This window comes from Hypomesus nipponensis, chromosome 25 (assembly GCF_054491055.1).
Source record: "Hypomesus nipponensis isolate SF chromosome 25, ASM5449105v1, whole genome shotgun sequence".
NCBI classification, from domain to species: domain Eukaryota; kingdom Metazoa; phylum Chordata; class Actinopteri; order Osmeriformes; family Osmeridae; genus Hypomesus; species Hypomesus nipponensis.
The window spans coordinates 8307848-8323736 of NC_140385.1; the positions used below are offsets into that span (position 1 = coordinate 8307848).

The following is a 15889-nucleotide window of genomic DNA, read 5'->3' on the forward strand; positions in this document are numbered from 1 at the left end:
TCAGGTATGACATATACTTAGCTTGTGTTCTGCTCCTCTTAGCTTGTGTTCTGCTCCTCTCTCTTACCAACCGTCTCTGGAGGAGGGGATCCCTCTCTGAATTGCTCCTCCCAAGGTTTCTTCCATTTTTTCTCCCGTTGGGAGTTTTTCCTTGTCTTCCTTGAGGTTTAGGTTAGTTGAGGGGCAGTTCTATGGGCGTATGTGAAGCCCTCTGGGTGTGCCTTCCTCCTCCACCACTGTAAAGCATGAGTGGGTCAGCTCCTAGTGGTGTCCGAGCCCTTCAGATCCTTACCTCTTCTCACTGGAATTTTACACTTTCTGCCCAGATATGAATGCAGGCTCGTGCAATGTGTTCCGGGGCATTAGGTTGCATTCACACGACGCTGCCCAATAATGGATTACGAGTCTCTCTGTAAGTCATTCCTTTCGACAACATTTCTCCTCTCCTCAGGAGAGGTGGTTTAGAACAAGAGCTTTCGCTGACTCATTGCGTTCAGATGTCGTTTTTGGCGGCGGAGGTTGCCTGGTTCCCTGAGGCTAAACATCTTTCGGATCATTTGCACCTTGATCATGCGAAAACTGTAACCACGCGGTTACGGCCATTCACACGCCTGTTGAATGAACAGGAACGCACTTTTCCAGCCTGTTACAGCACTTGGTGCAGATCAAGGCCGTCTCGCCGCGCCCTGCAACACTTCTAATCTCCCGTATAGCTCCGTGCAAACGATGATGTTTCCCAGCAGTGAGAATGCTTCACGTATTGTCTTATTTCACTCGGTTGTGGGAAAGATCCCTCCCTCTTCCCAAACGAGGGATTTTGTTGCCCACAGTTCAAAGAAGGCCTGAGTTTCCAGACAGTTGTGGCTTAAAAGCTTTCTCTGGGTAAATGGCTTCCAAGGGGCAAATGATTCAGTTGGATGCAGCTAAATCAGACTGGTATCTCCCATAATGCACCGCAGCACATGGTGCCTATACCTCACTGTTCTCCTGGTCCAGACAGTCTTTTAAGAGGAGCTTTTTGTTGGAGCAGCAAGGCTTAACCTTTGAAATGCATGAGAAAGAGAGATCACACTCTGTCCGTCTAGCAGTCTCAAAGGCCCCTGGGATTCATACAAGCACATATGTGGCTAACAGCACTGCTTGTTAAATCTGGTTCCCATGAGTTCTCAATCCCAATGGACCCGGAGATGGAAGAGTCTTCAGCATGGGGGGGGGGGGGGGGGGTTACAGTAGGCAGGGGAACCATCTCCATGTCAGTCTGGCTGGAAGACCGGGGTAAACCCACTGTGGAAGGGGGTTAACATGGAGAAGGTCTGAGGTCATGGCTTGGCACCAGGCACATTTCTGGAGAAGGGGTGGTCTGGGCGGGAAAGAAGTACTTCACTCCCTAGGCCAGCGCCGTTTCCCCTCTGCCTCGCTGGCTGGCCGTACAGACAGCTTGTACAACTAGGACTAGATAGATCGATAGGATATGACAGTTATTACCGTGTGTGTGGCAGTAAAAGTATAATAATATATACTTTTAAGCCGTACAATGCCGGGGAGAGACAGGGAGTTTTTGGTGTTTTTCCAATGAGAACAGGCAACAGTTTTCCTTGTACTAACAACCAACACTTTGGCGTCCATCACTTAGGGTTCGCCCTGTTTGTAGGCACATAAAACGTAACACTCATCAACAAAAACACACAAGTGTAAGGGTCTTTTGTTTGGAATCTATTATTAGTCTTGTATAAGGCTTTTTATGAGGGTTGATGAGTTGTTAAGTGCAACTACAACCAAGTAACAACGACTCTTTTGTTTAGTGGTTTGAACCTATTGTCATCCAATTTTGTGTTTTCTTGTTCATGCACATGTTTGTGGAGAACTCCAGGCAACAAGTCAAATAAAAAATGCAGCCTTCTAGTCTGCTAAGGCCTGTTCTTCAGCCCCATCCCCAGAGGCCTGTGCTGCTTACAACCTTCTCAGTCTCTCCCTTGAACTCTCTCCAGCCCTCACCGCTCTAGCGCTGAAACGGACCAACCTAAAACATTTAACATCGGCATCAAAGGAGTTAACTCTCTCCCACTGGTGAAACTCGGCTTTATAGTATTTTCCACTAAAGTAAAGAGGTACTAAGTAGCCACGCGCCAGCACAAAGAAAGAGTGCAGCAGACCCTGTCCCTTTCCCAAAACAGGACTGCAGCCAAAAATGAGAAAATTGGGTCTGATAAAACTGTCAATAAATGTCTAGGGGGAGGGAGAGAGAAAGTGAGTGAGAATAAGAGAGAGAGACAGAGAGGAGAAACAGCGAGAGGGAGAGAGGAGAAAAAGTTGGAGAAAGGGAGATCTTTGTCATGGGGCTTTTATTTAGTTAGTTGGTTTTACATTCAAGTTGGACTAGTGCCAGACCTAAGGAGGGGTTATGGAGGAGAAGATATTTAAGTACAGACAGACTTTGCCCGTAAAACAAAAGTTAATCTAATCTCATTAGTCTCAGATATAAATCCTACATCTGGTTATATTATCTTGCAACACTGCAATCAACAGCTAATTTAATACAACCATTTTTCCATAGTCTTTGATTTTTCACATTCGACAAAATAATGCCGCTGTCAGCTAATGTTAATTATATTTCTTCTTCATACCTAAATGTAATAAATCTATGAACAATCATAAGGTCACGTAAGTTCAAGCATGCAAAAAACTTAAAACGTAAAAAAATAAACATTCTTTCAATGCCCTAACACTTCTGAGGTCTTTGTTGTTGAGGCTAACAGTAGTGCTCAATCAAAGTGGGTCTCGTCCTTAATGAGGCAAATGTACGCCCGATTTCTGTGTGTCTTGGTACAGCAAAATCAAAGTTTGAAAGCCTGTCAAATGAGCGAGAGAGTCCATTAACCAGAATCGTCCTGTCAGACAGAGAGTGTGTGTGTCAATCCCTGAGAAAAAAGCACCGTCACAAAACAAAAGAAAGGCAGTCGCTAAAAAGGCGAGTCCTCCACCTTCCTCCTCTGCTTCCTTGCCTTCTTCCGTCGCGTCTTCGCCAGGTGGTTGGTGAGGAGGTGGACCTCCCTCTCCTCTTCCTCGTCTTTGCGTTCCTCCTTGTACCAGGGTCCCCACACCCCTCCGTTGTACAAAGGGTTGGAGCGCGAGTCTTTCGCCGGGTAGCGGACCGGCACCGCCGTCCTGTTGTACAGAGCCAGCCGCATCAGCATCTTCTTCACGATGTGTGGGTGGCGCAGCGAGAGGTCCACGCGCTCGTAGGGGTCGGCCGTGATGTTGAACAGCCACACGGACTTGCCCCGGTCCCAGCGCACGTGCTCGTTGTGCCAGCGGTTGGTCAGCAACCGGTTGGAGAACGTCTGCGGGGGCACCCAGTCGCTGTAGCCGGGAACCCCCGTCAGGAGCTTCCAGTGGCCCACCCGGAGGGCGGCGCGGATGGCCGTGTTCCAGAGGCCGTAGCCGGCCTTCCAGGAGCCGTTCTTGGCCTTGGTGTAGATGGGGTCGATGTTGTGGAGGATGTCCTGGCGCGGGGAGGGCCGGCCCTCGCTGATGGCGTCCCACACGTCGAAGCCGTCCAGGTTCAGGTCCTCGTCCAGGGTCCCCTCCCCGAGACCGATCAGGGTGGGGAACCAGTCGGTGATGTGGACCAGCCCACGACACCGCGTGCCCTTGTTCAGGAGCAGGGGGCTGTGGACGAAGCCCACCGCCCTGATGCCCCCCTCCCAGTAGGTGGCCTTGCTTCCCCTCAGAGGCCAGTTGCTTCCCCCGGCTATTGGCTGGCCACCATTGTCCGAAGAGTACACCATGACCATGTTGTTGTAGAAACCGTGGCGTTTCAGTGCCAGCGTGAGGTTGTGGATGGCCTCGTCCAAACAGGAAACCATGGCTGCGTATTTCCTGCGGTGGGGGTTGGGGATAGACTTGTAGCGTTCCAGGTAGCGGGCAGGAACCTGCAGAGGGGAATGGACCGCCTGATAGGCAAGATACAGGAAGAGAGGTTTCCTGGGGTTGTGATTGGCCAGGATATTCACAGCCTTTTGGGTGTACATTAGGGTTGAGTACAGGCCCCTATCTTGTTCCCAGGCCGCCTCCTCCCCTTCGTAGAGGTCGTACCCACACATACCTGGACCGTCGCATTTATAATGACTATAATAGTCCCCGCTGCCAAGCAAGGAGCCGAAGAAGGTGTCAAAGCCACGCTGGGTGGGCATGCAGCCGCGCTTGTAAAAGCCCAGGTGCCACTTGCCCACCATGTGGGTGGCATAGCCCGCCTGCTTCAGCTTCTGGGGCAGGGTCACATTTTCCAGGGGCAGGCAGTTTGCCTGGCTGGCTCGGATGACGGAGTGCTGGAGGCCTGTGTGGATCTGGTACCTGGAAGACAGAAGGGACGGCATTGTATCAAATGTCAGTTGACCGGTGAAGTAAGCAGAGCAAGGAACAGGGTTTTAGTCTTCTATTTTTCCGCCCACAACAACCGTCGTTTAAAACCCATACTGACATTAGCAGAACTGCATAGGTTCAACACAAAGCCATACAAATTCCTTAAAAGGTTAAGAAGGCAGACACAAGGGAAGTCATCAAGCATTAAAAACACTTTGGTTCCCCATGTAGTTCAGTCCCACGTGACCATTATAGTTTAATGCAACGTGTGGTAATGAGTGTTCAAGTTTCAAGTTCAACAAGCGTGTGACACACACACACACACACTGTAAAGGTGTTTTGATGTTCCTCTCTCAACTCAACAGTCATCAGTTGATTTAACAGAATTTAAACTGTAAAAGGGCTTCCTGAAAATTCTATGCTTGAATGGCAGTGGACTGAGTTATATAGGGTCACTACTAATTAGACAAGTAAACAGCCGGAGAAACGTTAATGTGCTACTGTATGACTTTCAATAAAATGCACCAAACGCAGTCCCAAGACCATGGTAATCCCCTTTAAAATGTATCATTTTATAAGTTAGCAAAGTGCAAGTGAAATTTTTTTTCACTTGCACAACGAACCCTTTCACAGACTACTAGTCTGCACAGAAAATGCTTTGTATAAAATGTTTACACTGTGAATTACCCATTCGAATGACAATGGACGCGGTCCAAGGCAAGCCGGTTTGGAACGGACAAATACTTTAAGTGTTCAGTGCACAACCTGGCAACCTAAACCTGGCAACACAAGTCCACAGTGTTTGACAGGAGATGTCCAAGACCAATATGGCAGAGGATGTTGTGGTGGAGGTATAGGTGGCAGCTCTTCCCAGAGCTCTGATGCAGGAACTGGAAACCTTTTACTAAGGAGGCGGCAGGAGACGAAGCGGTGACCTTCAGCTGACGAAGCTGCATTCATGTGGAGGCCATCTTGGCAGTGATAGATAAGTTGGCTTTGAAATGCTGTTTAAAAACACAGGTTGGGAAATAGAAAAGGACAGTGTTTTGAACAAACTTCAGACCCAACTAAAATATTCATTATGAATGGTTGGGTCCACAAGAAAACAAGAAGCTTGATGTCTACATCCCAAAAGATATAACCACAGGCAATGTCTGTACTCAACTATTACCACATATTTAGCTTCCATCAATCATAAGGAGCCACTGTCGAGTTTCAGTAGTAATCCAATGTAGAGCCAAGTAACGTTTATATACAATGACATAGTGAGTGCAGTCTGGCTTTGCTGCCTATGGCTGACAAGGCTTTTAAAGAGTCTGCCAGTGTCTATAGGAGACCGCCTGTCTTGGCTCAAAAGTGAGTCGACCTGAGATTTTGGAAGGCGTCTACATAGGGGGAAGAAGAAGAAAAAAAACTACCACTGACTTCAGCTCTGCCTGGATCCTCGACTTTGCTTTTAGAGAAAGCAAAGACAAAACACCAGTCTCCTTCTTCACTTCTCCCCCTCTCCCCCCCTCCCCCTCTCCCCCTCTCTCCCTCTCTCCCTCTCCCTCTCTCCCTCTCTCTCTCATCTCATCTCTCTCTCTCTCTCTCATCTCTCTCTCTCTCTCATCTCTCTCTCATCTCTCTCTCATCTCTCTCTCTCATCTCTCTCTCATCTCTCTCTCTCTCATCCCCCTCTCCCTCTCCCTCTCTCCCTCTCTCTCTCTCTCTCCCTCTCTCTCTCTACTGCTAAAGGAGGACACGACACACACCCATTGGTCTGGGAAGGTAGTGAAGGTGGTTGTTTGCTACTGCGCAAAGAGTAGGGTGAGCGAGTACCCTGTCTCTACCCTGCTGTTGAGATGTGGAGGTCGGGCAGACGGCGTGGGCCTGGGGGAGTCTGGGCTGGGAGGAGGGGGGGGGGTCCTCATGCTGTTCCACCTCCCACAAACACGTGCACAAGAACACGCACGGCCCCTCCACGCACCACAGCTGGGTCGGTTATTGCGCTGTACTTTAGGTAATTTATAGGTTTGGTTTGGTCTACGTTTCCTTAACCTTCAAAGTGATATGTGGGAGAGTGGAGCGTGCTAATGGATTTAGTTTAATTCTGGGAGCGTCAACCATCCACCCATGATCACTTCTTCACACACAGACGTCCAGGTGTTCCCTAGCATATCTTGAAGGCAGAACTGTTCATACACATTTTGTCTTTGATATTACATTGGTTTTTATAGCAAACAGCTAAATATATTTGAGGGAGCCGGCTAATCCCTAATTGGAGGAACTGAAAAGTACTAAAACACGGTTTAGTGTGATGAAACATTGGAACATTCTCGAAGGCTTCCAACTTAAATATTACTGACTTAAAAAGTTGGACACAACATCAACCTGTCATACGGTTTGCAAAAATACATCTGGATCATAGTGTGTCTACATGCTTGCCTGTATCCTGGTGTTTCTCGTTGGTGTGCATGTTTATGTGTGTTCTAATGTTTGCATGTAAAATGACAGCATAGGGATTAGCTAATGGGCCCCCGGGGAAGAAGGCCAGCTAAGAAGGTAATGGTTCCCTCTCTCCAGAACAGCATGCCTGGGGGGGGGGGGGGGGCGAGGCTCCTCCTCCACCACTGCATGGCAGATGTGTCTCAGCGCCTGTTGCCATGGTAGCAATGCTCACAACACGCCTGGCGCACAAAGCGTTCCTGCTTTGTCAGGGGTCGACTTTACGGAGCTCAAATCAGCGGGGGATGTCTACACGGCACCGAAAGGGGTAAATATCCCCAACGTCCCCATAGAGTGCGTTCTCAAGAGGGCACGTCTGCGTGCGTCTGCGTGCGTGCGTGCGTGTGTGTGTGTGTGTGTGGGGGCAAAGTTTTTCCGAGGAAGCGTGGAAAGAGGACCACATGGTTTCATATGAAATCACCCGCCGGACGCACGAGTGTCGACATCGAAGCGGTGAGACCTGAAATCCCATTTCATCTTTTTCCACTTGACGGAGAGATCACAGAGGGCGGGAAGACGGGACGCAGACCGAAGTGAATGAATGCGAAATGAGGGGAATGCTAATCCTTGTGTGCGTTTCATGTGGACCCTCTTCAGATGGTGCTCTGGGCCCAGGAGGCTTCCGCTACCCCACAATAAACACACGACGAGATAGAGGCCTCATTGTTGTGCTGACTGCATGTCATTAAACTGTGCAATATGAATCCAGTGGTATGATGATCTAATACCAGACTGGGCAGGAAGAGAGAAGCCACATCTGTCCTGGGAGAAACACACGCACGCACGCACAACGAAGACACACACAATCAAGCTCTGGGAAAGTCCATGGCGGCTTCGACGACGACAGAGCCAAACCTGTTTACCCTGCTATATAACCCCACTGTCTATATTCTTGAAGGCTGGTTCCTGGGTGCAGATGCAAACTGCAAAGTAAACACCCCTCTACCACGGATCGTTTTCCATCACAAGGCATCCGTCCAACTCTCACAAGCAGTTGAGTTTGTGTTTGCCTTTTCCTCATATGGTCATAAAACGTTCACGTTTTCTGCCCTTTTATCTCGCCTCTCTGTCAGAAACGGATCGCTAGTGTGCATTCCATTCGAGTCCAAGTGAAACGTTTTACCCTTTACTCGATTTGCTGTTATTCGTCATAAAAAAAAAGAGGCTGGTCGAGGTGCCAGACCTCTCGTCGTGGACAATAACGTCCGCGTGATGACGAGGTCAAGGTGTGCGCGCTTTCGTCTTTCACCAGATCAACCATCCAACTGTAGGATGCTGACGGCGACTTGTACAGGCTGGAACGCCACGCATTCCTGAGGAACTTGTCGTTCCTCTCTGAGATAAGGGGGCTTCCGAGGGGAACCATCGACGTTGATGGTGTGTCTGGTGTTGCTGAAGGACGGTTCTGAGCCTTTGTGGGCCCTTTGAAAGCGACGCCTGGAATAACTGCCGTGTTTGAGACGGGCCCGTCCACCAGCGCTCCACCCCGCGTCCTGCTGGAGCTGATTTACAGACTCTCATTAAAACCCCGCGAGGCGTCGAAGGGCCTCTAGGGTTTGAAGGTCGAGGTTCAAAGGTGGGCCGTTGCTGCTTCCGACGTCCAACAAAAGCTTGGTCTGACGCCATGAACGGAAGCAAAAGAAAAGACTCTCAGCCGTTGGTGCCCCCACCCACTCTCCTTTATCATACTTTAAAACGGTATAGGGTCTCAACCGGGGCCAAATCAGATTCAAGTTACTGTACAATCTCAAACACCCCTTTAATCATGATATCGCTCCGGTTTGTTTACACAACTGCTCAGCCACAAAGCCAACTAAATCACACACTCCATTAAACAAATCACCAAGCCCCAGCAATCACACACGGTCCCACAAGGCAAGTGCCATTTGCCACTACTACTACTACTACTACTACTACTACTACACCGCCACAGAGACTGACTTCAAGTTACAAACCCTCGCTGGGCCAAGCGCCAGGGCCAAGCCATGTTAAAGTGCTCCACGTCCTCCCCACATATGGTTTGAATAAGCAGGCTCTCTGCAGCCTAATCACATTCAGCCTTGAAGCGATGTGGCTCACTTTCTCATTCTGTTCCCTTCCCTCCTCTCCCTCCCGGCTCAGCCACAGCTATCTCTGCACCGCCCCGCAGCCTCGCTCTTCTTCTCCCTTGGCGTTCGTCCGACCTTTCCCCTCACGCTCCACCAACCAGGAGCCCCGCAGATTCGTGTTCGGGGTCCACACCCTCACCTCCGGCTTCTGAATTCCTCCATCAAAACACTCACTGCCTCAACTACCCACTTGAACAATTTATCATCATCATCAAGCCGGTGCCTCGGGAAAGTGTGTGTAGGTGTGGATGGAGGTGCAGTCTGAATAGAGAGACAGATCCTCAGAGAAGCGGTGGGCGAGAGAGACGACACGACAGCCCACAGGCAGAGAGGAGGAAGATGAGACGTGATGCAGTGAGACGTGATGCGGCGAGACGTGATGGGGCGAGAGGTGAAGGGGCGAGAGGTGAAGGGGCGAGAGGTGAAGGGGCGAGAGGTGAAGGGGCGAGAGGTGAAGGGGCGAGAGGTGAAGGGGCGAGAGGTAAAGGGGCGAGAGGTGATGGGGCGAGAGGTGATGGGGCGAGAGGTGATGGGGCGAGAGGTGATGGGGCGAGAGGTGAAGGGGCGAGAGGTGAAGGGGCGAGAGGTGAAGGGGCGAGAGGTGAAGGGGCGAGAGGTGAAGGGGCGAGAGGTGAAGGGGCGAGAGGTGATGGGGCGAGAGGTGATGGGGCGAGAGGTGATGGGGCGAGAGGTGAAGGGGCAAGAGGTGATGGGGCGAGAGGTGAAGGGGCGAGAGGTGAAGGGGCGAGAGGTGAAGGGGCGAGAGGTGAAGGGGCGAGAGGTGGAGGCGAGAGGTGAAGGGGTGAGAGGTGATGGGGTGAGAGGCGGAGGCGAGAGGAGCAGCGGAGGTCAAATAAACGACAAGCTGCGGTTCGATAAGAGTTCCAAGCCACAGCGGTCAGTACCACAGCAGCACAGTGTTCCGCCTCACAGAGGTGCTCTTGGACGTCCTGTTCTTATCCTCGCTGGCCATCTTCTCCGCTCCGCCCACAACACCCTAGGGACCCTGGGGCCGCATTCCTAATCATTTGTTTGCTGACGGACGGCAGTTCATCAGAGATGTAGGCCTCGGATACCGGTTTCCCCAGCTTGGCAGGTTGTCAACTGCGACCACTGGGTCTGTCCCTGTGAGAAGCGAGGATCTACAGAGACACGGATGTCCCTGGAACTGGTCAAAGTGCATACTTTTATTCACCCAGGTTTATGAACGTTAGTCACACTGAAGAAGTCTATTAAGCCTTAAAGTGGGACAGTACAGTAGACATATTTTAAATAATTTTCCCAGCTATCTGACAAACAGCTGTGGGGTTGTAAACCATCCAGAAAGGCTGCATACTGGAGTCAGGAGAGAATCATGTGTCGGTTGCAGATGCCTCATTTTCCCCCCCCCCCCCCCTCCAATCCCCACCCCCCCCCCCCTTCCACGAAGAGAACCTTCAGCCCAGGCCGCACGTCTGCCGTGTCTGGGCACGTTTTGTCGTGTCGCCCCAGCGCCGAGACGCTCATATCTGGACATGCCAGAAGTGTGTTTACAAAACCTCTCCGGCAAATTCCATCATCTCAACCACCTTTGTCTGAAGTGGGGCCAATTCCAAAAGAGACCTGGTCTGGAGCATTGTCTCGCTCCGTCACACAAGCATTCCCCAGACATAGGCCGCATTCTTCCACTTTCCAAAAAGGACTGCGTGGCCGCTGCCAGTGAAAGCAACTTCTGCCCTGTCGCTGGCATGACTCCACCAAGCGGGTCTGCGAGTACAGGAAGGGTTCGTGGAGTTGCTGTCACTCAGAGCACCTCAGACAAGGAAGTTTAGCTGTAGCCTCTCATCTCCTCATCATCCTGCGCACCCTTGAGGAGAACCGGAGTTGTCGAGATGAGATGATGCAGCACTTTGGGAGGCCAGGTAGCATAGCAGTCCCTTCCCCTGCTCCCATCAGGGATCAAGAGTTTACTTTATATATATTATATATATATATATATATATATATATATATATATATATATATATATATATATATTTTGGGGGGGTCATTTTGGGGGCTTTTTATCTATTTTGATAGTGATAGTTAAGAGAGAGAGACAGGAAAGGCAGGGAGAGAAAGAGGAAGCCATGCAGAAAAGGGCTCGGGCTGTAACCCAACCAGGGCCCCTGCAGTACGGCCTCAGCCTACGTGGTTCGCTCTCTACCCGGTGAGCCACCAGGGTGCCCCAGGATCAAGTGTTCACATTGCTGTGAGAACAAGAGCAGGACAGAGGGTCCCTCTGGTCTGTCCATGTCTTCTCAGTTACAGACCCCCCTCCTCTCCGGACTCTGCCCAGGGAGCACAATGTGGGGATGAGAGGTGAGGACTGATATACACATTTCAGAGAAGCCCTGTGATCGCTCGAATGCTGGGGTCAGTCTTGCGTGCTGCCATCGGGTCACGGATCACTGGGAACGGACCCCCGAGGCCGGGAAACAGGGGGTCTGTGTGTGCGAGGCAGCGAGGCAGCAAGGAGAGGAAACAGGGGATCTGTGTGTTAGAGGCAGTGAGGCAAGGCAGCAAGCCCGGGGAAAAGGGGGTCTGTGTGTTAGAGGCAGTGAGGGCAGTGAGGCCAGGAGGCAGGGGGTCTGTGTGTGCGAGGCAGCAAGGAGAGGGAAACAGGGGGTCTGTGTGTGTGAGGTAGCGAGGCAGCAAGGAGAGGGAAACAGGGGGTCTGTGTGTTAGAGGCAGTGAGGCAAGGCAGCAAGCCCGGGGAAAAGGGGGTCTGTGTGTTAGAGGCAGTGAGGGCAGTGAGGCCAGGAGGCAGGGGGTCTGTGTGTGCGAGGCAGCAGGGCCTCTCCACAGTGGCGAGGTGTTGTGTTACAGGGAAGGAGGGTGTAGAGGGAGACTGGGACGACGCCAGCTGTACAGGGTCTTAGTACTATAGGTCAATTCAAAGCAATACACAACCAATAATATCTCCAATATGCTTGCAAACGTTCCAATATTCACTTAACCCTTGTGTTATCATTCTGACCCTAATAAACTTCATTTATTAGTTTTTGTATAGGGTAAAATTGGGTAAACACAACGATGGTTTGTTATGAACCTTTGGGTCATGTCCATGTTTTCCCTTTGAAGCAGTTGCACTGAACAACAGAAAGTCTCCTCTAAGGATTCTCCTGCAAGATGAATTCTCTTGGTGAATGTTCTCACATTTGGCCTTTTTTGGTTTTCCGTTCCAACTCCAAGTGCTTGTTATCATATGTTACTTCTTATTTTTCTTCTTCTTATCTTCCCATTTGTGGTATTGTGAGGGAATCTGGCTTGAACAGTGTAAACACATTAGACAAGGTCTAATTCAGTTATTCCTCACCACTGTAAAAACCCTAAACACCAGACAACATACATCACGTCACTCCAGACAAAAAGGAGAGCTGACCTCACTCTGACCTTACATGTGCCTGTGCTCTGGTCCATCAGCATGTTTATTTTTACCTGTCAGGAGTGCTTCAGCCCCCTGGATAAATCAAAATATTAATGAGGCAAAGAAACCAGTCCATGTGTTGACATTCGAGAGAACCTGATACACACAGTTGGCCAGAGACACGACTTCCAATGAGGATTCAAAAAACAAAATGTTGATTTGGAGAGCTGAGGGGATGTGTTCGGGTGGTTGCCAATGCCAAACATCTCAGGGGTGAAGGCGCGGCACACAAAGAAGGAAAAACATCGACTTTGACGTTTTAATGCTCTGAGGGAATGGATCACTGACGAGACAGTGGTGGACATCTGCTGCAGTCGTGAATTGGAAATCAATCCAGGATGGTTCATTCACTACACATGACAATACAGCTCTTTAGCTTCTCGTCTGCCTTTGAGATTTATACATGCAACCCTCAGATAGCCACACACACACACCACGAAGACACACACTTGTGCACTCCCGCCCAACAAACACAGAACAAACACTGCACACCCTCTCCCTGAATTCTAATCTTGACCTGGGAGGTGAATCGTCTAGTTTTGATCACATCCTCGCATCAACCCCTTCCACTCCCATCGCCCGTTCAGGAGTAGTCTGGTAACATAACTGACTCTCCACCTCCCTTTCCCTGTGGACACCACCATTACCCTTCTCCTGCTGCTGCGGAAGCAAACCAGGGGTGGAGTAGCGAGAGAGCCGCAGTGGCACTTTTCTCCTTATTTTCCCGGACGGCTGCCAGGAGAGGTGCCCAGCAACGTCTCCGTCTCCTGAGGAGTGGAACAGATGTGGGCAGGCACCCCTCCTCCCCTCCCCTCCCCCCCCCCCCCCCAGACCATCTCCTGGAGCCCCAGAGGACAAGGAGAACAGAAAAGCGCTGATGCGAAACCCAAGCACACTTCAAAGCCAAGCCGCAATCAAGCTCCCCCTGCTCTCTGATACGTTGGTATCTTTCCCTGCTGCTGGACCCAAACAAGGTGGTTGCTAGGGGGGGGGGGGGGGCAGAGACTTGCACAGCTTGCAAACAGTTAAGTAGTTAGTGGCGCGGTGCTTCTTTGCAGCTTATGGCATCCAAAGCAGGGCTTTGGGGTTTAGACGCTCTAGTCTCTGTAGTCTGAGTAGTCCCTGTGCTCGCTCAGCAGAATGAATGGATTGTGTGCTTCATTAAAATAATGGGCTGTCTTGAATGTTACCTAATTAGGATACCCCATGAGACCATGATAAAAGTGTAAACCCTGCACACTGCTGTAGTTAATCACATGATCTGCTATAAACAAATTGGTATTGAACACCTCTTTTCCTGTTGCCCTGATGGTCAAAAGGGCTAGATGTCCCACCAGCTTGTAATGCCGTTGACATGGAGAGTTATCGATATGTGGATTGACAAATACCCTTATCCAAATGTATATCAGAAATTGGACGAGAGAAACTCACCTGCCGGTCATGAGTTGACTCCTAGAAGGGCTGCAGAGCGGTTGGACGTAGTAGTTCTCCAGTTTCACTCCCTGCGCGGCCAGCCTGTCCAGCGTCGGAGTCTTGATCTCGGATCCGTGGTATCCCACGTCCCGGAAGCCTTGGTCATCCACCAGAATGAAAATGATGTGAGGCTGTGTAGATGTCTTGTCAAGTTCATTCACTCGGTTGCGCAAATTCTCATTCCAATTTTCCCACGACATCTGATAGCCTTGCGTTGAAGATGAGAACATCAGTAAACTCGCCAGAACACTAATAAGAAACATCTTTATCTTCAACGCGTGCATTTTTGCATCTCGTCAAAATTGAACTATTTGATACATCGTTGCACACACACTTAAAATGAAAAAACTATGTTTTCTGATACATCGAAAAGGGCTACATAGTTGCTGGTTGTCATAATGGATAAAGCTTGTGTGCGGTGGCACGTTGTACATGTTCGGGGGTAACAGCAACACTTGGAAATTGGGTTCGCATTATAGTCAGTGTCCTATTCTTCCACAGTAAGTTTGTCTGCAGGCAACCGTATCAAAAGCTTGACAAAAAAATGAAAACACAACCAATCGATGACCCTTCTTATGTCAGTTCCAGCTATGTGTGCCGAAAAGAAAACATGCATTTAATTAGTGGCACAGTCTGTTAACTGTTCAAATCACAAGAAACCCAAAACTGGATGCCAACGTTCTAAAACGGTTCACACTTATCGTTGAAGTTACTTGATTGTGAGTCTTTGCTCCAAACAATATCCGAGAAATGCTTGCTTTTAATTCTCAGCTAACGGCTCAAAAATATTCCAAGAGAAATTACAGATGAAACGTGAAACAGGTTCGCCTGGCTGTGCAGAATGAAGAGGTCCAATCCCTTCCAAACTGTGAGTGCAGCCTTCTCAAGCTGCCCTGAATGAACGTATACAGCGGAGAGCCTATCCCTTGTGTGCGCTCTCTCTTCTCAACTGAAGTGCTGCACCGCTGCACTTTACCGCGAAAGTAAAGACAAGTGTGTTCAATCATGCTTATGCATGACTGACACTGGCTCAGTGTGCCTATCTGTCACCCAAACGCGCGGTCTCTTCTCAGTTTATTTATTTAACTCGAGAAGTGCAACCCTATTGGTTGTGTCAGTGATTAAATAATTGGAGACGAATAATTCAAATGAGTTACAACTGTCCTGACGTGAGAGTGACTGATTACATGTTTAGCCAACTCGGGACTCCTGGGCAAGAAGCTCAATGTGTTTTCTGAATTTTCAGTCGTGGAAGTCTGACATTTGATGTATAGCTCGACCCTGGAGACAGACATTAAACTTGAGAAAACATTGGTGAGGAGATAAACCTGTAATCTCTCATCTGTCATAAAAACTGGTTGCCTATATTTTTACTTTACATGTTGCTCTCCTTGGCATAGACAATATATATATAGCTACCTTCACCACAGAATGTGTTGACTTTTCATGGACTAATGATACATAAAAACAAATCTTCTCGAATAGACTCTATAGGCTTAAAATGATAACATTTCATACTGGTATGATCCATGTTATGGCTCAAGAGAAGACTAGCCTACTTGGTGTGCTGAGAAAGGATTCCTTCAGCCGGGCTTATCTCATCGAGCATGTTGACTTTCTTGAAGGGAACGCAGAAGTGGACTCAGCCATGCGGTCCACCAAACTTTGACAGATATTATTATGATTAGGGGCTCGTGCATAAAGAGCTTGGTGTGACTTACTGAATTGGGCAAGAGGTGTTGGAGGGTGTACAGTGTGCGTCTTTGAGCAATGCTAAACCGATGGAGACTTAGGTTCCATGCGTCCAGAACTCACTCTCTCAGGCACTCGCACACACACACATACTCCTAATGACCCAAAGCGCGGGTGTCTGAGAAATGAATACATTTTCTGCGCAATAAACAAACGTTGACAGACAGAAACTGGGTTTGCTCATACAAGATGTGGACACAGGCCTCGCAGGACAAACAGCGGCTGTACTCACTAAGGTCCCTCGACTTTCCGAAGGTTT

At 49.5% G+C, this 15889-nt stretch overlaps 1 protein-coding gene across 1 annotated transcript; it reads right to left on the bottom strand.

Moving 5' to 3' along the window:
* Nucleotides 1-2327: 2327 nt before the first annotated feature.
* arsj (arylsulfatase family, member J) lies at nucleotides 2328-14816 on the bottom strand. The gene is made up of 2 exons (XM_084691473.1): nucleotides 13837-14816; nucleotides 2328-4353 (listed from the first exon to the last, which is right to left on the bottom strand). The coding sequence occupies exons 1-2, from the start codon at nucleotides 14160-14162 to the stop codon at nucleotides 2961-2963; spliced, it is 1719 nt and encodes a 572-aa protein (XP_084547599.1). The 5' UTR covers nucleotides 14163-14816; the 3' UTR covers nucleotides 2328-2960.
* Nucleotides 14817-15889: the final 1073 nt, after the last annotated feature.